The following is a 23,507-nucleotide window of genomic DNA, read 5'->3' on the forward strand; positions in this document are numbered from 1 at the left end:
CCCCCCAGCCAGCCGCGCCGCTTCTCGGTTTTCTCCCGTTCTAGACCTCTGCGGCCCGCAGGAGTACTTGTAGGGAATGAGTACCAGTAGCGTGAAGTAAATCCGTTATTGCAGTGGTAAAACAGAAATGCTGTCTGGGTCAGCTAGCGAAACGCAGACTCAGATAAAAGGTCTCGGTGGCTGTTTTCTTCTTGGATAACTTTTTAAGAGACACTGCGCTCTTGGTGAGTGTTGGCAGATCTGTGCTTTGACTTGTAAATCACGCTAGCTTTGGGGCTTGGACAGCATAAGGACTCCGTGCATGGGCTGTTAAGGTTGTTTAAGGGAACAGGCTCATTTTCCCCTTAGCAGAACGCTAATAGCCTTGAGACCTCAGCCATGCTGTCTGGCCAGGCAGGCAGAAGTCGTGCAATCTTAGGCTTACGCAGAAGTTGGCTGTAGAGCAGGAATATTCTCATGTCATCATCATAGAATGGTTTGGGTTGGAAGAGACCTTAAAGATCATCTAGTTCTAACCCCCCTGCCATGGGCAGGGACACCTTCCACTAGAAGCGGTTGCTCAAAGCCACGTCCGATCTGGCCTTGAACACTTAATTAATGGAAATTATCAAAATACAAAGCTGTAAAGTGAAGTGTGCTAGAACATCCTGAGCAAACCAGCACAGATGTGCAGAAAGTAGGTTTTCCTAGGTTTTCTCTCAGAAATCCTTGTACCTATCTAATATATAGGTATTAATCATGCACAGTTAAGATATATGATTAACTGTATGCTCCTCCAAATGCTTCTCTAATTACAAAGTTGTAATGAAAAGGATTAAGCATCTCAAGTTAGGTTTTTGTATATAGACAGTTTATACATGATACTTTATTGTTGTATTCCAACTTACTATGTGATGAACCTGAATCTCATTTAGTTTTTTTAGTGCTGCTAGTCATAACAAATTGTCATGTTGCAGAATAAAGGTTGTAACCTTTTCAAATTTACATAAGCAGTCCCATTTTACAACTGAAAAATAAAATATGAAGGCACCTTTCTGTCCAGACATGCAGAAGAATAGCAGTGATCCGTTTCCATTTATTTATGCCCTCCAGATGAAGAGTCTGAACAAATGGTTTGGACTGATTGTTGAAACACCACAGGTACAACAGGAAATCTGTGCATCTTACAAGGAACACTAGCAATATGAGAAGAAAGAGGATTGTGGTTATCTTTGAAAATGTATTACCTTTTAGACCAAGGTAACATATTTAATATATAGATTTGGTTTTGCTATCTAGAGGAACTTGGAAAATTGTTACAAAAAGAGGAAAAGTGGGGGAAATCAAAACTGGATCTGCTGATGTGATATCACAGAATGGTTTAGGCTGGAAAGGACCATCGGGGGTCATCTGGTACAACCTCCCTACTCAAACAAGGTCACCTAGAGCACGTTGCTCAGCACTGGGTCTTGAATATTTCTAGGGAAGGAGACTGAACAATGTCTCTGGGCAATTTATTCCAATGCTCAGTCACCCTCACAGTAACGTTTTTCCTCATGTTCAGGTGGAATTTCCTGTGTTTTAGTTTATGCCCACTGCCTCTCGTCTTACCGCCTGGCACCACTGAGTCTGGCCTCATCCTCTTGAAACCCTCAATGAACACACATTGGTCAGATTCCCCCCTGAGCCTTCTCTTCTCTAGGATGAACAGGTCCAGCTCCCTCAGCGTTCCCTCATGAAAGATGCTCGAGACCCTAAATAATTCTAGTAGCCCTTCACTGGACTTGCTTCAGGAGCTCCATGTCTCTCTTTTGTTGGGGAGCCCAGAACTGGACACAGCACTGCAGGTGAGGCCTCCCCAGGGCAGAGTAAAGGGAGAGGATTACCTCGCTCAACCTGCTGGCAATGCTTTTGCTAATGCACCCCAAGAGATACTGGCCTTGACCACAAAGGCACATCACTGGCTCGTGGACAGCTTGTTCTCCTCCAAGATATGCCCATGTAGTGTTTGCAGTTTCACAAAGTCCTCAAAAATCAGTGCTTTGCCACGTAGATGCGTTCTTTTTTAAGGTGACTGATGAACCAGAATACAGGATAGGAATCTGCTGGCTTTATCAAGTCATAAATCAGTGTAAGTCCTTTATGAAAAAGTAGCAGTAAAGTTAGCAGCAGGATATGCCATATTAGTAATTCTTTAAATATTGCCACAATGCACAAAGGAATTAATCACATGGGTTTGTGCTCATCTGAAAATAACAGAATTTATTTTCCAGCTAGTTAGTTATTTCACTTGTTGAGGCAAAAAGCTTGGTAATTTCTTTGCTGACAATACAGTTAAAAATTCCCCTAGATCAACAACCACAGAAAAAATCTGTATTGGCAGAAAGATGCTTTGTGTGATAAAATTGCATCTCTGATTAGAGGCAAGACATTTAGCTCCTTATGCAGTAGGTTAATATAAATAGCCTTGTAGAATTTTGGTGTAGCTTACTCTTTAAATTTCCCTGTTTATGCACATACTATAGTTATTGCAAATCTGAGCAAAGTTAGTATATTATATAAAAAATATAATGGGTTTTTTTTTCTTCTTTTTTGTATTCCTAAAGCTGAATTGCAGATTGCTGAAGCCGTTGCTCTTGTAGATACCCTTCAGAACTGGACGGTTTTAGATAAAATAATTATTCCTACAAAAAATCCTGACAAGAAATTCGTTTTTGGCAAAGGAAACTTCCAGGTTTTAACAGGTAAGGATGGAAATTTTTCAGTGCTGCAGCATTCTAAATGGAAGTTTCTGCAGTTGAGCTGTTTAAAGATAGGTACGAAAGCTGAAGAGAGGGGGAATGTTCATCCATCATGCAGGTTTGCAGAAAGCTTCAAAGAATGTTTTTAAGGTTACAAAAGCAAGTACAGAATAGAATTAACCTGTGATCACTGAAAACGTGAGGCAACTTAATCCCTGAGTTCATGTGATTGACACAAGTGAAACACGGCTGTTCTTGACATAGTACTAAACTACTGCAGTTAAACTGTTCTGTGAGCAAAGAACATGGTGCCATTTGATATTTTATGAGCATTCTGCTCAGTGCAAAATGGTTTTGTATTCTGTGAATTTTAAAAAGAGAACTGACATTTAACCCTGTATTTTGCAATGGTTATCCATCTTTTAGAAAAGATTAAAAAATTGCCCCAAGTGACAGCTGTCTTCTTGAATGTGGAAAGAATATCTTCACTAACAAAGGTAATTAAGTAGAATATAAAATAATTTTCTTTAAATCACTACTGTTCAGAAGCTATTGATTTTACAAAAAGTAGGGTCAGTTATGACTGAATTTGGAAGTGGTAATACATGAAGCCACCTGGACTGAATTTTGTTGAAAGGAAACTTAATTCCTTTTACATTTGTCTGGTAGATGTTTATGTCTTTCCAGGTCTCGTGCATGAAATTTTCCAGCAATCTAATAGCCATTTGGTATAGACTCTGCTCCTGCATGAACTCCTGGCCCCACTTAAAATTTTGGAAAAGTTACTCAGGGTCTTTTGTCACAAATTGAAGGTGATAGCCCAGCTTTTGTTATGAAGAATGTCAACATTTTGGATTAGCTATATGCACAAGTTTCTATAGTTACATGGATAGTGTATTTATTTCCCCATAGTTCTGTGGACACTCTACTGTATTTTGAATATTAGGTGTAAATTCAGAGCAAGCTTATGTTTAAATGTTTCAAATATTTAAACTTTCATTCATAACCCTTGAATAGAAACCATACTTTACATGGATGGGGGGAGGAGCATACTTCACTTTTTTTTTTAACACTAGCAGTCAGACAGCTGGTGCACAAACTATAGATGCTCTTTTAAATGCTTAGACAAACTGAAATAAATACTTCTTAGGTTTTTTGCATATGCAGCATCATGCTTGGTATAAAATGCATGCAAAATCTGTAAGCAAACGTAATGCTTTGCTGGTAGTTTTTAATGTCTTCCCTGGTTATCAAATGAAGAGAGATGGTAAATATCTGCAATAAATAGTTATTTCAAGCACTTCAATTTATTGATAAAATATAAGTTGAAACTATTTCATTTCAATTTCCTAGTTGTTATTCCCGAATTTATAGTATGTGTTCTTGCAGTACTACATTTGATAAAAAGTTTTTCTTGCACAAATCTAGATCTTAAGAGCAATTTAATGGGGTTAATTCAAGAAAGTGTTTGAGAATGTGTGTGGAACAAGCATTCTAGATTTTAGAGAGAGCAGAGGGGAGCTACAGCATAGAATCATAGAATCATAGAACAGTTAGGGTTGGAAAGGACCTTAAGATCAGCTAGTTCCAACCCCCCTGCCATGAGCAGGAACACCACACACTAAACTATGTCACCCAAGGCTCTGTCCAGCCTGGCCTTGAACACCTCCAGGGTTGGAGCATTCACAACTTCCTTGGGCAACCCATTCCAGTGCCTCACCACCCTCACTGTGAAGAACTTCTTCCTTAGATCTAACCTAAAGTTCCCCTGTTTAAGTTTAAACCCATTACCCCTTGTCCTACCACTACTTTAAGTGTCTTTTGCTGAATTAGGGCAAAGGGGAGGAGGGGGTTGTTTGGGTTTTGGTTCATTGGTTGGAGTTTTTTAATGTGTTGTGAAAAGCTGCTTAGGAGTAATTTTTCTGCCTTGCTTTCTATAATTTTTGTTTGTTTAATTATTTTTTTTCTTTTTCCTATATTATTCCTATCCTTTCCTATTCCATCATTTCATAATTATTTTTTACAAGGACATAACCACTGAGATTCTTGATTCTGAGATACGCTGTTAAGAGCTGTTGTCAGAAGGTTGTTGAAGGCAGTGGAAGGATTCTTGATAGGCCTAGACATAAAGTTCTTCCTTCTAAACTTTCTTTATCACCTTTCTTCATGGTCAACCAGTTTTGCATTTGTGTGCTCATAATTCTTGCCCATCCATTGAAATGAAATCCTGAAATCCTCTAAGTTCAAGTGTCCATCAGCTAACTGTAACTGTAGTGCTATGTAGGAATTGATCTACTGATAATGTGGGCGACAGGAAACATCTAGGTTATTTTGTCTTACATGGCTAAAGAAAGAACTAGAAGATGCCTGGGGTGTGAAAGTCTTTGACAGATACACGGTTGTACTTCACATTTTTCGTTGTAATGCCCTGACCAAAGAAGCAAAACTTCAGATAGCACTGGCTGAAATTCCACTTCTCAGGTACCTCGAGCTGTGCAGATCACGTACTCATATTCACATCTTCTAGTGACTATTTCTTTACAGTAACAAAACTTGTAATACTGTGCCATAAAGAAAAATAACAGTTTCAATGCTTGCATACTATGCTCAATGATTGATTAGAGCACAGAAATATTTGCTGTCATGTATTGTTTAAGCTTTGCTGATAGGCAAAACCAGAAAGTGTTTAACGGATAATCTTACAAAATATGTTTCTTAGGAAGAGATCTCTCTAATGTGGAAGATGGATTGCAAGAATATCTAGGAATTGGATATGTGTATCCCATACATAATATTAATAGGTTTAATAAGGAAAACTATAAACAAGGAAGATTAAAAGCATTAATTTGTATCTGAATTTTCCACATTTCTATACTATGTGGCATAGAAATATTTGTACATGGCAGTTGGTGTGAGTTGCGTGAATGCATTAGGGGCATCTTTGGCTTTCTGAAATTTCAGAATAGCCATTATAACTTGCTAAAAGAGTTGCACGCTTTTTCAAACCACATTGAGAAGCTAGGAAAATCTGGAAATCTGTTGCCAGGCTTCTTACCACAAACAGGTTTTATTTAAAGCTCTGTCATTTGGTGGTTTTGTTTGTACTATTAGAATATTGCTACTGCTTCACATTTGTTAGGCATTTTAGGATAACTAAATTAAAGAAAATTGCTTCTAATTGACTGTTACTCCACTGCCAGGTCAAATCTGAAAAATGAGGTGTCTCAGCTAGATCAGCAGAGAGGTGGATCAAGATATGTCATGGGCTCAGGTAAAGTCTCATGAATTAGAGGATTTATTTTCTCTATAGCCTTTAAACAATATTCGTTGCATCTTATTTCATTTGGAGAAGGCCAGGAGATAAAACTGTTTGTGTTCTGCATCTAATTAAGTGAACATACGAAAATTTATTGGAAAGTAACTCAAAAAATAAAGTTTTGGTCTGTACTGGCTCAGTAAGTGGCCATGGACAGACTGTTTGCTGCCACAGGGGTTTATTATAAGTGTACATGGTTATTCTAGAGTGCTTAGCATCTATTTTAATAATCAGTTGTAACTCTGACTCTTAGGCAAGAATACATAGTTTTAGTTGTTTATTTATAGATTCAGATGCCCTAGCACTAACTTACTGATTTCCAAATGCACAACATCACTTGGTTTACTGTTTCTATTGTAGACTGTTCTGCCAATTATTCATTTGTATTTTTCAGGTGAAACATTTATGGAGACACAAAATCGTATCTTGAAAGAAAAAGAACTTAAAATTAGGAATGCCCTGGAGAAACTAAGGAGGAAAAGGTCTTTACTTAGAACTCAACGCAAAAAACGCGAGTTTCCAATTATCTCAGTAATGGGCTATACTAATTGTGGTAAGCAAAAACTCGTGAAACGGTAACACAAAAGAGCTTACATTGTCTAGTTTTTAATAAGAATGTCTAGCCAGAATCTCATTGCAGTGTGAATAGGCTTCGTATTTTAATTAGTTTTTAAATTGTGTAATGAATATGTGTCAATTAGGGTATAGTTAGGAAAGCAAATTATGCTTTTTGTAGTTAGTTCTTTTGGTTTTTTGGTCTTGAAGATGTGTTTTGGAGAAATGTCAAGTGCCTATTGTGCCAAAAAGATCTTATATATAGTGCTGAAGATTGTACTGCCGGTGTCCCTTTATATGAATCTCTATTACTTGGTCAGAATGGGTAGAGAAAAGTGTGTTCGTACTTGGATCACTGTGAAGGCTTGAGGCACAGGACGAAGATTCAGCAGACTTGGCAGTTGATTGGGAAACGTGCTTAAGAAGCACTGTAGCTTTTCATCGATTGATGTATGGTGTTCTGAGATTCCTCATACAAGAATGTCAATCAAGCTGAAGTTTTTTTCTATTCTTTTATAGCTTCATACACAAGGCATAAATAGCCTTTGGACTAGATACTTTTTCAGCTTACATTATCATAAGACCATTTCATTTTCTTATTTAACATCTTTATAAAAATAAACCTACCTTGTACTAATTTTTACGTCATAGATTCGTAGAATCATATAATGGTTTGGGTTGGAAAGGACCTTATGATCATCTAGTTCCAACCCCCCTGCCATGGGCAGGGATGCCTCACATGAGACCATGTCACCCAAGGCTCTGTCCAGCGTGGCCCTGAACACCGCCAGGGATGGAGTCTTCACCACTTCTTTGGGCAACCTGTTCCAGTACATCACCACCCTCACTGTAAAGAACTCCTTCCTTATATCTAACGTGAACTTCCCGTTTTAGTTTGAACCCATTACCCATTCCATACTTTTAAAACTGAAGTTTCAAAAATATATATATTACAATACAGTACACATAATTGAAATACTTCAACCAGGGTATATACTGAGCTCTTTAATGACTAAATTCTGTGAAATATTTATTGAGTTAAATAAATGTCTCTAGTATTAAGTCCGTGAGGAAATGCCCAATAAAAGCATAAACCTAGTAAGCTATGTATTATTAGTGCTTCTGCTTATTGTTGGATTTAACAGGTAGATATTGAATTGTTTGACAACAGAAGCACTGAGGAGTGTGTAAGCATATGCTTCCTAATGCTGTCATGGCAGTGCTCTTCAATAGTCTGAGAGTTGAGAAATGTGGGTAGGTCACTTTGAAGGTCGGTTCAGTCTTTGATCATCTTGTAATTTCACAGCATAGCTTCCAGTTGTGGCTTTAAATCCAATTCCAATTTTCAAAAGTTAAGACTGTCTTTGGATTTCGTAACATCATATAGATAACTAATCACAGAATCACAGGATGGTTGAGGTTGGAAGGGACCACTCAGGGAACATCTGGTCCAACCTACACGCTCAAGCAGGGTCACTTGGAGCACATTACTCAGGTTTGTATCCAGATGACTCCTGAACATCTCCAGGGAAGTACAGGCTAGATTTAAATTAAAGAGATCTGAAAAGGTGTGTTACATCCTACAACTCACCTGAGCCTTGCAAATTAAATTTTTACTTGAAACAAGCCACTAAAATCTTGTCTTTTTTTCTTCAATTAGGAAAAACTACTTTGATCAAAGCTTTGACTGGGGAAGCAGGAATTCAACCCAGAGATCAGCTGTTTGCCACTCTTGATATTACAGCCCATGCTGGCTATCTACCCTCACATATGGCAGTTATTTATGTTGACACCATTGGATTTCTGACTGATCTTCCACACAATCTGGTTGAGTCCTTTTCAGCTACCTTAGAAGAAGTGGTTTACTCAGTAAGTAGCAGACTATAAGAAAGTTGACTATTGAGAAATCAAATTAATTTCTTTTTAGATAATCCTTGTCCCTTCAAAAAAAGGGTAAGTTAATTGGCGTACTGTTCTTAGTGAAGCATGTGACTGACTAGTAGTAGGCTCCTAAGATAATGAGGTATCTCACCATAAGCCCATTTTCTCATACTTGAAATTATGCAGAACGGATAGATATGAAGAGATTTCAGAATGGGTTTTTTTGGAGTATGTGTCCTTCTCCACTAATGTAAACCCTATAACTTAGACTTTGCTGATTAAATATCTGAAAACCTAAACACTGCATCTGACTAATTTGACGTTAGCTTTCTTAGGAGTTAGAAATGAAATAAAGCCTCTGGAATGATCTGGTTTTAACTTCAGGTTTCCTGTGGCACTGTAAGTGGGTGATTGTGATGTGATGCAGGCAGCATGTAATAAACATAAATACACTTTTCCAATCATTTTCTCATTAAAGTTAGTTTCCTGTGTTATAGCAAAGTGTAAAGCTGCATACACAGACATTTAAACAAAAAGCATGCATCATCAAAGGAAATGAAATTCAGGTGTAGCTACATGCTGGAATACTGCTGAGAATTAGACTTCATCCTGTAATAATAGGATTTTCAAAAGCTGTCTGCAACTATCCTGTTTGGTTTTTATTTTGAAGTGTTAAATGAAAGGAAGGCATGAAATATACTTCTCACTGATTTGCAGAAGTTTAAAGCAGTTTCTTAGCAAAGAGGATGAAACACTGTGAATGCAAATATTGAATTTGGTTGCTTGGTTTTTATCACAGCAAACATGATTGTGTATGTACTTGAAACTGGTAACTTTTATATAACGCTTTCTAAGTGAAGCAGCAATAGTACTATCTCAGAAGTTAAGGATCAGGATAATCTTCTGCATTTCGAGTGTAGAAACAGAATTACAAATTATTTGGGGGTTTTCCCCCCCATTTTGAAACAGTTTTTTCAGCCATTACTCCTAAAACCATTTTCGAGTTCACTCTTTTCCTTCCCCAGTATTTTTGAGCTTTATTGTTACACAGCCTTAGCTTTGAAAAAATGGGTCAGTTATTATTTGAAATCTGAATTCTGTAACTAGCTTGATTGACAAGGTTTGTTTTAGGGTTGTTGTATATAGTATAAAATCTCTACAACCTGGTAACTGATGTGTTTTATTAAGTGACTGTCTTATATATTGATGCTTGCTAGGATCTTATAGTTCATGTGAGGGATATTACCCATCCAGAAACCATCCTCCAGAAAGCAACCGTTCTGTCAGTTCTGAAGAATCTTAATCTTCCCAGCCATTTATTGGACTCAATGGTAGAAGTTCATAACAAAGTGGATTTGATAGAAAGGTAAGCAGAAGATGCTAAGTGTACTTAAACAGTTCTTATGTTCTGAAAGATTTTTAATCCTTAGTCTAGAAAAGAGCTCCCACATTTATGAACACATTTAATAGTGTTTCTCAATCTTTTACATATGTAACTATGGTCTTAAAAGATAATTAATTATCCTTTAATCATGAAATAAATCACTTGAGTCATACAAGAAGTGGACTCAGTAGGAATGTGCCAGTATAAAGTAGCACGATTAAATTGTGCATGCTTGGAATATTTTCACGAACTAAACTTCATGAGCAAACTTGTGTGCAATTGTTACTTTTAAGGTATAAACCCACTGAAGAAAATGCATTAGCCATTTCTGCTCTACATGGACATGGTTTAGAAGAGCTGAAAGAAGAAATAGAGAAAAAAATTTTGACAGCAACAGGGAAGAAGATTCTGACAGTTGACATCAATTTAGAGGGACCCCAGCTAAGGTAAATAATTTTTAATTGTAAGGAAGACTTAGAGAAATGTGAAACTCTTAGTCTTGCATGTCTTAAAATTTCCAAATAATACCATATTGATCTCAGTCTGCATTAAGAATTACAGTGACAATTATCAAAGAGAAAAAATATCCCCATTAGACACCCTGGAGTCTGCTTCTGAAACTGTCCTTCAGAGGTCTGTGTGTTGGTATGATAAAACACACTTCCTGAAAGACCATGCCACTGGTCCTGGAGTCAGAGTGCTGAGAAAAACACGAATTTGAAAGGTTTATGAAAACACTATACCCTATTTCCAAACAGCAAGTAGCAAATGAGAAGTGAAGCACTTCAGCTTTTAAAGCGTTACATTAGCTAGGTTACAACACACTGACCTAAAATAAAGATCACATTCTATGCAGTGTGTCATACCTTTAAGATGCTAATACACTTTTACTGTTACAGTTGGCTCTATAAGGAAGCAACAGTTCAGGAAGTAGAAGTGATGCCTGAAGATGGCACAGCCAAGGTGAAGGTGATAATCGGCAATTCTGCTTTTGGCAAATACAAAAACCTCTTTCCCAACAGTAAGATCTATATGCCATGAAACTGCATCCCATTTTCTAGGAAAAGAAACTGATCTCATTAAGAAGATGTGAAATTACGTCAATTACCTGTTAGTCTGGGTGTTGAAGAGTGTATTCCTTCTCCAGTTGATATTTTTGATGCATTTTAGAAATGGACACTGTTTCAGAAAACTTCTGTTTGGAAACAGTGAGAACTTTGAGCTTCATTCTCTCAGTAAGTGCAAGGACAGCACTAAATTTTTAATGTTAAAACAGCTGTTGGCTGTAAGTTGTGGACCTCCAACTACACGGAAATCATTGTATGGCGTCTGAATTAACCTTCAGAAAAGCACCAAGTTTCTTATATAATATAAACAAAGCTTTTTACCTTATTTTTTTCCAAATAAAATAATATTTATTATAGTTAAGGTGTCTTGGATGGTCATTGGAAGAGGAAAGTTGCTGAACAAAATGTTGCTGTCTGCATATAAATGATCAGTATGTATTCAGGTAGAATGCATGAAGCTAAGTAAAATGACTAACTGCCATGTCATATTGCAGTGAAGCAAAAAAAACATGCATTTGTATATTTAAGCAATAAAGTTAGCTGTGAGCATCTTTTACCCATACAGTTTTCTTGCCTACAGTAATTTATCCACAATAGCTATTACTGTGTCAGTTCTTAGAGCAAACATGTAAGCTACAGCAAACTACAGATTTTGTGTGAAATCATTTCACAAAGGAAAAAAACATACTGATCCATTACCTGAGTTATGAATTACTACTGGGAGTCAATAAAACAATCAGTATCACAGAAAGGAGAAGCAAAATTATTTCAGTCCATATTACAGAGAGATCAGGTTTTATTAGATAGAGTAACAAGTCACTTGAGAGTACAAAAGATAGATAGGCAGAAAAACATTCTGAGTACATGTAACAGAACACTTCATGCAGGTTGTGACTCAAAATCAGAACTGAAAGAACGTTCAGTATGAAGTACACAGAGGTAAGGAACAAGGATAAAAAGCATTTAAAAAGTCTTTATAAATGGAATGTTTAGGGGTTTTTACTGATACGTATTCTGCAATTGCAAGACATTGTGTGAGGAGGTAGCATCTTCTCAGCCTATCATGCTGAAAAGTCTATGGTGAGTTTCAACAGATGTCAAATAGCAGTAGATTTAAAACTTTCACAAACATTAACATCTTGCCAGATATTTGAACTCAGCTTTTTGCATATAAAGTGCATCTAAAAAGTGAGGTATATTGATAAAGCTGCACAGCAAACTTTACACAGTGCCTGTTTTTGTTTTAGTCCCGATGCTTGCCATTTCTCTTAACTTTCACAATTATCTATTGCACAGTTCATTTAAAAAATTAGAAAAATTGGATTAATATGCAATGGCAAACAGCATAAACCCCTCGATTTTTACACAAGCAAAAGCTACTTATTGAGAGGAAAATTAATTATAGAGCTATTAAAATACACAAATAAAAGCCCAGGTGTGAAACCCCAAATGAGCATGACAGAAGCCAAGAATATGTGTTTCTAGAGCAGACTGAGTTTAGATAAGGAATTTGTTTCTTACGTGTTTATTTTCAATGTAAGGCATATTTTGGCTACACCTAATAAAACATACTTCATTACCACAGATGAAACTGTGTAGGGGTCTAGTTTTGGTATCTGTATCACTGCAGAACTGGCATAGGTGATAGAAAGAGTGTTTGAATACACATACCTCTTAAAAATTATTTTGTGACTACCCTGTTGGTAAAGGGGCTCAACTGATACCAGCACAAAACAACAGCTTCTAGATTTCCAATGGTTTCTATATAAAAATATGTCAACTAGGATAGTCAATACAGCATCTTTGATAAATCAAAAATATTTTTAAATTGTTCCTTTTGTATATTTAACACAAACTATGAAAATAGACAAGTCAGTTTCAGACTCATATAAAAGACAGAGTTTGGGTTGCAAGTAGTGCAGAATTTCTTTACAATTATAAGAAAGATAAAATCTTATCACAAAACAATTCATGCAGCTACTGAAATATTCTTCTTCTCTGCTCGTATGTAAATAAAATAAGATTAAGTTCCCAGGACTTTCAATATTGCCAACTGCTACAGAATCTAAGCGCTTCCAGGTAAATTATACCTATACCATAGTTCTCTAGTGACTTCAGCAAGGTCTGCCTGCTCTCTTTTCTGTGAAAAAGCCTTGAAACCCTGATGATGGTGGGAGTGCTTTTCTTACTGAGCCATTACAATATCCCTGGTTTAAGTTAACTGGACCTTTATGGGATCTAGGATGTTTGAACCAGGACACATTAAATGCAGACAAAGCCTTTTCAGCTTTTCACAAAGAATCTGAGAATGAAATGCTACTTGTTGGAGCTCCTTTCCTTTGACAGGGTAATGAAGGATTAATTTTTGTGTTAAGTTCTATCACATCTTTGACAAAATCATCGTTTCCTATAAAGTCTCCAGCAATGATGTTAATACATTCCTTTTGTGGTCCTGGATATTGCTGCTTTATCCACATTTTCAAGCATGGAAGACTCTGGAGTGTCATTTTCTTCAGTGATCCAAATGGGTGTTGGAGAATATACCTTAAATTTTCAGTAAGGTTAATCCCTGCTACAAAGAATTTTTCTGAAACAAAAAAAATCAGAAGGTGACACATTAGATATTCCTTTGAGTAGAACAGAAATTGCTTGACATTGCATTAACTCCAGATCTTGTTCCCCTGGGTATCATTAAAATAGTAGCTTCACACTCTGTGTTGCTTCATATCCCTAAAACTGTTCCAGTGGATTGTCTACCCCTGTTGCAACTGCATGCTGTAGTAAACAGTTACTGAAGCAAGCTGGGTTACTGAACCATTCCAGTTCAGCTAAATTTATCCAGGCTAATCATTGCAGACTAAAGGATCTCCTTCTTTGTAAATTTCCTTTGTTTCTGTAAGAGTTCTTCCAAATGCTTAGCCTTCCCCTGTGAGGGATGAGAACACGGGGTACGCCTACACAAGCGTTTTCCTTTGGCTGGGGTGTTTGGCTGTGAAGCAGTTCTCCCCTTCATTATCCCATGTGTTCACATCACAGAGTTGCATCAAAGGTTACAAACTGGATTTCTTTCAGCTTAGACTACACCAGCATGCTTGAGCACTGTCATTTCCTGATGTAGCTACAGCCTTCACGTGCCATTCTTGTAGGGGGTTCTTTTCAGAGCACGGCTACCTTGATGCATTTCCCTCATCAGCAGCACTGCCTAAAGCAGCAAGCACTGGACTGAGGAAGCAGCCTCCTACCCATGAGACAGGCATGACCGCACCAGTGAGCTGGTCTGTGCTGAGGGCTTCTTTTCACAGGGTTACGCAAGTGAAGCAGCTCCCACAACTGTATGTACATACACTGATACACGTGTGCAATGGCTTTAAACTGAAAAAGGGTAGACTAGATACAAGGAAGAAATTCTTCACTATGAGGGTGCTGAGGCGCTGGCACAGGTTGCCCAGAGAAGCTGTGGCTGCCCCATCCCTGGCAGTGTTCAAGGTCAGGCTGGACGGGGCTTTGAGCAACCTGGTCTAGTGGAAGGTGTCCCTGCCCATGGAAGCGGGTTGGAACTGAATGATCCTTAAGGTCCCTTCCAGCCCAAACCATTCTGTGATTCTGTGATTTGCACTACCCAAGATGCACATTGCACTCGTCCATGGGTGGGGAGAGGACTCAGCAACATGGACACATCTCATGCACACAGCATGCACAAAGTGGTTATTGCCCGTAACACTATGATTGCCCAACTTCCTGTTTGGTTTTGTGTTGCTGTACATGCCCCTTATTTCCCCTGAGCGACTCCTTGTGCCTACCTGGGCGGCCCATCCGCTTCATGCGCTCTAAAAACCGGATAAGAGCGTGAGTGGCCGTTTTGTTTCCCCACCAGTATGGGATTGCAGGCCACAGCTCACAGTGCTCTTCCACTTCCATGTCCTCTTCATATGAGACTATAACCTGATGGCCATGCTGCCACATGGTCCTAAGTGTTGGCACCACCTAAGAGAAACCATGCCCAGGTTGAAGTCACAACACAGCAGTGTTCCCAAAGTTCAAATACTGACATGTGACATTGCCTTGGTAGGGAGGCACAGATTCAGTTCAAATAAAGCTTTTGAGTGTACAACCCAGTAGGTCAATGGCTGGGTTGCAGGCTGCAGGGGCAATAGGAGCCTGAGAACTTCAGCAGATTCCTCCTTTCCTCAAACAATTCAAGCACAGTAAGGTACATAACTGAAGATATTACACCCATGTAACAAGAAACCATCTCCATGTGCACATACCACTGCCGAAAATTTGTTGGGAGAAGAAGACACAGGCCATTTGGTGAAAGGAGGTAAGAGAGGAGCAAAGCCCTACACCTAGCTCTAGGAATACAGACACACAGAAGCAGGAATAGTTTTGTCAAATGCCCCATATAGATCCAAATCTGTCGCTGTAGCTGAGAAAGAAAATTGAACTACTTAAGACTTGGGAAGGCTAAATGCAAGAGATAGATATCTTCATTCTGATTTCTCTGAGTAGAAAGTTTGTGAAATTGGGATGCTCCAGACATTTTGAATTGAGAGAGGGGAAGACTTGAATCAGAAACTACCTCAGACAGACAGATGGGCTGAAACAGATCTGTTAAATTCAAACACTTCAGTATGAAATTACATTTTCCAATCCTCAAGAGTTAACATCAGACACAATGGAGGCCCTCTGACTAGTTTTATTTGCAAAAGCAACATTTAAGGTATAGGGTTTTTAAGAATCTTGTGGTTAAAAGCTGTGTCTGTTGCTTGTGAAAAGGAAATAGTGGCTTTTTGATGTTCCAATTATGTAATTAATTAAAATAAAAGCTAAAGGCAGTTGAAAATGTTTTATGTAAATCTTTGAAGAGAGCCAAGGGTTGAATGAACATGGGAATCCCTCTTCATCGAAGAAAGAGTGCAAGCCCCAATTAGGTCAGAAAATACTCCAGAATTAAGACACAAGCTACTCAAACTACAAAGATCTATGGCTGACGGAAGCCCCTGCTCTACTCCAGGTGCCTCTCTAAAGCTGGAACCTCTTTATTTTTTTTAAAAAAAAGGAAAAAAAGGGTGTGGGACAAGAGCAAAGAAAAAAAAAAACAGGTACTAGAAATGTGTGCATGAGCACAGGTGCTTATTTTGCAAACAAAGCAGAAATGAAACTGTAGATGTTACCAACAAGGGATTTTTAAACCCTAGTAATCCAGATCAAAGGAAGACACCTTGAATAGTTAAGGCAATTAAAATCACAAATGCAATGTAATGTCACGCTGTGGCCTATGCCAGTACTACATACAGACCCCTGTTTAGCAGTTGCTTGGACACTTCCGTACGACGACAGAGTTGCAGCCTTGAAAGACAGTAGATACCAGATTATTTTAGAGTAAGTAAGCAAGCACTTGTTATTTGATGTTAAATCTGAATTCAGATCCTGAAAAGCCCCACAGCTACGTAACCAGCAATGGCATCACTTCCAGAAAGTGGTGAGATCCATTGTGCTAGTCACAGACCGCATAGAAATAAAGTCTTCCTGTTTCCTACTTGACTTCTTCTTTCTCCAGTGCCCTTCCTCCGTCCCCCTGGACACAACTCTTCTTTCTTCAGTCAGGTGATCTCAAACCATTTGTTCATCATCTTCATTCAACAAACTACCGTCAGCAGCTTAACCCTTTTGCAATTAATAACTTTGTTTTCCTTTTAAGAGCTGGCCATGTCTCTGAAAGTAAATTTGACCATCTTCTCTGCTCATCTGCAACTTACACAGGCAAGTTATTTGGGGAAACAATAAAACAGTGTCACTCAGGTCTTCAGTTATTCAGCTGAGACCTGAATATTCAGAATCCCCTAGTTTTGCTGAAAATTGTTCTATTTTAACTCCACTGTACAAAGTGCTTTGAAATGGTAATACTCACCCGTTACTTATACACCAGCTTCAAAGGCTGAATTCGAATCGCAAACAGGGTCATCATTATCCTGTACCCCTCACATCTCCAGAGGAAACCCTCTGTTCCTATGCATCTTTGAAATGTTAATTGTTTAACTACTAAAAGCTCCCATACCTTGTAAAAAAAGAGGCAGCTAAAAATCTCAACTTCTAACATTTAGCAATCAAATAATTTCTAATTATTTAAAATAAGGCTTTTCTGGAGGTTTAGGTGACTGAAAGCATATTAGGCTAGGAAGGTCAGCTCCAGCTCATGTTCCTGAAAGTCAGTGCCACCAGATATGCACTGAGGGCAGAGATGCTATTAAGAGGGACCTCAACAGGGCTGACAGAAACCTCATGAAGCTCAACAAAGGCAAATGTCCTGTGCTCAGGCAGGACTAGCCCCAAGCAACAGGACAGACTGGGGAAAGCTGACCAGAAACCTGCTTCGCAGAAAAGGACCTGGAGGTCCTAGCGAACACTGAGCTGAACATTGAGCCAGCAAGCATACCCATGTAGCAAAAAGAGATCTGCAAACTGGGCTGTATTAGTAAAGGCACAGGCAGCAAGTCAAGAGATTAGGTTCTTCCCCTCTATCCACCAGTTGTTGGATTGCATCTCAAGCACCGTGTCCAGCTGCAGCTTCCCCGGTACAAAGAAGTCACTGACACACTGGAGTGAGTCCAGCCACATGCAACCAGAGCGAGCAGAGGCTGAGAGAGCTGGGTCTGTTCAGCACGCAGAAGAGAAGACCGTGGACAGGCCTTGCAGCTGTTTGCAAATGCCTAATGGGCAGATGTAGAGAAGACTCCTCAGATGTGCATAGCAAAAGGATAAAAGTCAGCAGGCGCAGGTTGCAGCAAGAGAGATTCTGATCAGATAGGTAAGGAAAACACATTTACTGTGAGAGTGGTCAAATGCTGAACTAGGTTGCATAGAAAGGTTGCAGAATCTCCACCCTCAGAGATATGCAGGAATGAACAGGACACAGCCCAGTGTAACTTTGAGGTCATTCCTGATTTGCATGGTGGGGTTGAACTAAATAACCTCCAGAGGTCACTTCCAACCGAAACTATTATAAATAGCATAAAAAAGTAATTTACAATTGTTGCTGTGAAAAGGCAGAAAAAGGATTCTTTAAATTCAGCAAATATAACATAGACTATACTTATAACACACACACACCTCTGACGCAGCAAATGTTACTTTTCCTCGGTTAAAAATACAGTGGAAGTAGAATAGATGTAAATTCTGGAATCGAAGATCTCACTGTAATGTATCATTCTTAAAAAAAAGAGAAAAAAAAAAAGATCTCATACTTACATCTCTGGGGCACAGTTTACACTGGAAAATCTCTTTTATCCAGGCAATTAGACTACAATGTAGTTTCTTGGTTAATCCATCAAAATTCCTGCAGGCTAAGATAACAATTTCCTGAGGATGAGTTTCCAACCACCTTAACACTTCCCACAGAATATCCTACAAGAGAGAGTCACAGCAACTTAGAAAATCATCTGTGCTATGCAGGAGAAAGGAAGTAAAACCAATAGAGCATTGATGGTGGGGCAGACTCACAATCACAATAATGAAAAACAGTGTTGGTTTCTGGAAGATGGCCATCCAGGTACCCACAAGGTGGTCCAGAGAGATGCACCCCAGGAAAACCTACTTTCTGCAGGTCTGTGCCAGTTTGCTCAGGATGTGGTTCTAGAACACTTCGCTTTACAGCTTTGTATTTTGGTAATTTCCAAGAATTAAGTGTTCAAGGCCATGTTGGAAGTAGATTTGAGCAACCTGGTCTAGTGGAAGGTGTCCCTGCCCATGGCAAAGGGTCGGAAATAAATGATCTTTAAGGTCCCTTCTAACCCAAGCCATTCTGTGACTCTATGAATCCTACTAATCATGCTGATATCATCTTACTGCCTAGAGGCAGATTAGCAGTAAACCCATCTCCCCAACTTTCTTTAAGAACAAACAACATATTAATGGCAAACTCACAACAGGGAAAGGTTCTGTGCTTGCTTAAACATAACAGGACTCTTTTCCCCCATTTATTTATGGGCAATGACAGATTCTTGAAGACCATGTATAACTGGCAGGGTAGTCAGGCATTACATTTAACTGTTTACATGAGCATGTCAGTCACCATGAAATCTCAATGAAACTGAAGTTTAGCCAGTTAGTCTGCAAATGAAAAGCTGCATTAGCTGGCTGTGCCTGGCTGTACAGGTCCCAGCAAACAGAAGGAAGATGTAAACTACTCCACGGTGACAGAACACAAGCAAAGAGCAACGCACAGTGGTTTCTACATAGCAGTTGACAGTAATTTGATCATAGGATCCAGACCTGAGCCTCTCTGTCTCTCAGCGAAATACTTTTTCCTCAGGAAAAAAAAACCAAAACAAACGTGTTTATGTGATTTTATTAGGTTCTTAATACCTTCTTCTCTTTAATAACTTCTCTCCTTACTGGGGAAATAGGATTGTTCTGGGTAGCATCCTGGGACAAGATACGATAAACCCCAGAAACATCAGGCACTTGGCAGGGGCTAAACAGTGCAGAGCAAGGCACAGCAACTCTGTTTTGAGGAGGAGGAATTGATTGATGCTCCAGTCTCACTTAAAGCTACTGAAACTAGCCTCTAGCCCTGCTGATTTTCTCTGGTTTGAAGTCCACACATTAAGAAAACAAATAACCTACTTGGATAACCTTGGGCCAGCATTTTCAGATTATGATGGCTCTTAAGTAAAAGGAACAGCCCTGGTTTTGTAGTCAGACCAAAGGTAAGGACAATACCTGTACAGTAACAGTTGTGTAAACCATATGCACAAAGTACAAATTCATAGATGGATCATTAGGCTTGTGGGCAATCCTGAAATCCAGATATCTAACTCCAGCCTCAAGTTGCTCTGTCACTGTCAGTACCTGCAAGGTGAAACAGAAGACAAAGGTCCTGAGAGCTTGGAGGATATTTGCTTCTTTAGTTTAGAAAGCTGAAAAAGGTCTACAAAGCTATCACTGTAACATTTTTCAGAGGTCTTTCATGTTTAAAACGGTACAATATGGCACCAAGACCCAGATTTGAAGTATTTTACTCTCTGACAAGAGGGATCCCAATTTCCCTGCAATTGCAGATTAGATTAGTTTCAGACCTCTGAAACTGTTCTGAATGTTAAAGATCCATTAACCTGTGTGTAAATACACAATCGCTCTTCACAAGACTATTCGTATGAACAAAAACTGCAGGATCAGCACCTTAAAAAGGCTGTATTTATTTTACTAGATCAAAGACTTTACCATGGTTGTCTCTGTGGAGCTCATTCATCCTCAACAGAAAGAAAAACAAAAATAGAAAAAAATACTGGCTATTGTTCTTTTTCAAGGTAAAGTTTGAATTAACCTGTAGGATTCCCACAGAACAGAGGTCCTCCTCTATTTCCACTTCCCTCAGATCTCTTCTACTGGATTTGAGACCTTAATGGAACAGGTGATAAAGATGAGTTTCTGGGCAAAAAATCCCAAATGGTATGTCTCTTACCTGTACCAAGGCTATCTTTGAATAAGAAAATAGAATCAATTTAATTAAATACATTCAAACACTAATTTGTCTCAGTTCAACCTGTTATGGACAACACTTTCAGCTTTCAGAAAGCATGCATAGTACTGATTTAAGTCAGAAAGAATTCAACAAGAGCTAAATCAACACAAGGCATTGCACCTGAATAACACGTTTGTAGCTTTAGGGTGAAGGCAGAGATTAAGACACATACCATCGTCAACCAACTAACTTTCTGTTCTAAGGACAGGAATTTTGTCTCCCCCAAGCTGTGCCTGAGCTGTTTCCCAGCCCTACATGCCTCAAGGTGCAGGTGGTACAATGGCTCAGGCCAACAGCTCCCTCTGTGCCTTCTCCACCAGGCTGAAGCAATTGCAGGAGTGATCCATGCCCAAGCCCCATCTTTGCTTGTTGGAGATAGGAGTGTATATGGCTGTAGGTCATCTATAGCCTTTGTGGCAGGAAAGAGCACGAGATGAAATAGATGCTCTGAACTGCTCTTTGAATTAATTTCTTTCTGTTGACTGCATGGGAAAACTAGACAAATTTGGCTCTCTAATTAGTCATCTGGGTTTGGATACTGAATTAGTGCGAACACTGTCCCTGCAGGGCAAAATTTCAGAGGAAGCCTTGAGAACAACAGCGTTCAGTGCTGCAGTCTCACACCAGACATCCAGGACATGAGCTGAAGTTACACACCTGACATCAGCCATTGCACAGGAAGGATTTGGACCTCTAGACTGACACCCATAACAGCCAGGGCTCAAGCCAGGCACTGCCTGCTAGGCACTGTGCCATCCAGGAACTACGGGTCCTACCATCACAGGGCTTCTTGATGTCTGCTCTGGATGCCAACGGGTGGAGTCACCTCCTCAGAAAGATAACGCAAGCACCCCAGAGATAAGGAGGGGTGGGACTGCACCCGTCCCTCTTTCCCATCAGCAACGGGCCACTTCCTGCTCAGCACTCTGGTTTCAACCCACAAAATGACTATAACGATGCAAGGAGCTTGTTTGTCACCAACAGGGTCACTTCAGTGGCCAGCAATCCACAAGTCCAGAGGTATATAAATCTTTCACTGGGTAAAGCAAGAAGCAGCTCAATTCAAGGCACTGTGCTAAGCGAGGGCCTTTCCACATCAGCTCATCACTGCCATTACTTATTCCATATCTGGTACTGTTTAAGACTCCAATTTGCCCAGGCTGCTCAAACACAACAAAAGAAGCCTAGGCATAACTATTATTATTCAGTTTTAATTGCCTAGTAATGAACTATTCCTTCAATAAGAACAAAAGTTAAGAGATTTTTGGTACCTCTTTGATGCCAGGGAGGTCTGTTCTTTAGAAAAACCTTCAAAAGCTCTCACTTAAATTATGATCTCCAATTTCCACATTTGTGAGAGGCAAGGAGATAACTAGTAGCTTAATATTTAGACATTTTAAAAAATTAACTAAACTTTATATGAGGGATCACACCTTCATTCTCTTAAATCTTAAAAAAAAATTCCCTTCCACAAGACTCGTCTCTTCTGCTGGATAAAATATTTACATGATACAGATGGGGAAAACAACTGACATCTCTCACAGCAGTGACATTAAAAATGACAAGCATTACCTTCTGAAAAAGTGCAAGAGAAAAATGTCTTTCGATTATAGTAATAGTAAATGTGACTTGTAACAATAAACATGTGGAAAAGATTAGTCTCTAGTACCAACTGGTCAGCTTTAAGCAACATCTTTGTCTATGTATTATTCCTGCCTCACCTACATGCTTTTTCCCCACAAAAGATCTGGTATGTATGGCACCTACCTCAGACCCCATTGTGCTGGTTTTGGCTGGGATAGAGTTAATTTTCTCCATAGTAGCTGTTATGGGGCTGTGTTTTGGGTTTGTGCTGGAAACAGTGTTGATGACACAGGGATGTTTTCATTACTGCTGAGCAGCACTTACACAGAGTCAAGGCCCTTTCTGCTCCTCACCCCACCAGTGAGCAGGCTGGGGGTGCACAAGGAGCTGGGAGGGGGCACAGCCGGGACAGCTGACCCCAACTGACGCAAGGGGTATGTCGACCTTAGGGAGACATGCTCAGCACATAAAGCTGGGAGAAGAAGGAGGAAATCGGTGACATTCAGAGTGATAGCATTTGTCTTCCCAAGTAACCGTTGTGCGTGTGGCTTTTGCTTTATCCATTAAACTGTCTTTATCTCAACCCACTAGTTTTTTCACTTTTGTACTTCTGATTCACTCCCCCATCCCACCAGGGGCTGTGTGGGACTTAGTTGCCAGCTGGGGTTAAACCACAATACCCAGGCACAGTATCTCATCAGAGCACAGGTTTCTGGACAGCAAGCTATTCTTTCACTGCTATTCTTTCACTGTGGTCATTAAGCATGACCATTCTCAGCACTGCAGCACCACATGACGTTAGACAAGTTACCTGTGTTGTAGACCACTTCATGATAACAGGGTGCACAACGCAGGGTATACACTTGCTTAAAAACTTCACCAGCTTCGATTCATTGCCACTAACAGCAGAGTTTTTATCCAAGCAGTAGGTCATGGTGTCATGACTCCCTGTAGAATACAAAAATAAATGTACAGAAAATATCATTTCTTAACTACTCAAAACCACAACACATCGTTACACTGTGTGTGCACACCTGACCTGACCCCATTTCCAAATCACACACCTATATTGCCTGAGAAATCCACGTAGTTATGAGAAAAACATGGGCTCTTCTACAGAGATTGCTCACCTGACATTAGTAAGATTAGTGTGAAATCCTTGTGAAGGGAAAGCAATAAAGCAGTCCCCATCTAAACTACACATTGTTTTTTGTCTCAAACCACAATAAAATGGCCTGTTTCAAGTAGAATCTTCCACTGACATAATTATCTTGATGTGAAAACCCACTTTTTTCAAAGCATACATAGCTGAAGGCTGAATTTGTCTAGAATTACTCCTGTTTTCAGTTATCCAAATGCAGATTTCATACCCCAAATACTATCATGTCTGCACAGGAAAACATGACTGAAAGCAGAAATTCATCTTCTTACCTTTGACTGGACCAACTCCTAACTTGGCACTTTAAGAATTTCTATC

At 39.3% G+C, this 23,507-nt stretch overlaps 2 protein-coding genes across 2 annotated transcripts; one reads left to right on the plus strand and one right to left on the minus strand.

Annotated features, from left to right (window-relative positions):
* Positions 1 to 2,585: 2,585 nt before the first annotated feature.
* On the plus strand, positions 2,586 to 11,087 carry GTPBP6 (GTP binding protein 6 (putative); the record flags this gene model as incomplete). The annotated part of the gene is made up of 9 exons (XM_010016734.1): positions 2,586 to 2,723; positions 3,147 to 3,217; positions 5,071 to 5,201; positions 5,921 to 5,991; positions 6,431 to 6,589; positions 8,252 to 8,460; positions 9,690 to 9,838; positions 10,150 to 10,302; positions 10,756 to 11,087. Coding segments are annotated over 9 exons (1,223 nt in total), but the record flags the coding sequence as incomplete, so codon positions are not given.
* A 2,127-nt stretch (positions 11,088 to 13,214) lies between these two features.
* Positions 13,215 to 22,978, minus strand: PLCXD1 (phosphatidylinositol-specific phospholipase C, X domain containing 1; the record flags this gene model as incomplete). The annotated part of the gene is made up of 5 exons (XM_010016735.1): positions 13,215 to 13,510; positions 14,724 to 14,907; positions 18,172 to 18,327; positions 19,645 to 19,773; positions 22,842 to 22,978. Coding segments are annotated over 5 exons (902 nt in total), but the record flags the coding sequence as incomplete, so codon positions are not given.
* Positions 22,979 to 23,507: the final 529 nt, after the last annotated feature.

Source organism: Nestor notabilis, unplaced genomic scaffold, assembly GCF_000696875.1.
Source record: "Nestor notabilis isolate BGI_N333 unplaced genomic scaffold, ASM69687v1 scaffold4696, whole genome shotgun sequence".
Classification (NCBI taxonomy): domain Eukaryota; kingdom Metazoa; phylum Chordata; class Aves; order Psittaciformes; family Psittacidae; genus Nestor; species Nestor notabilis.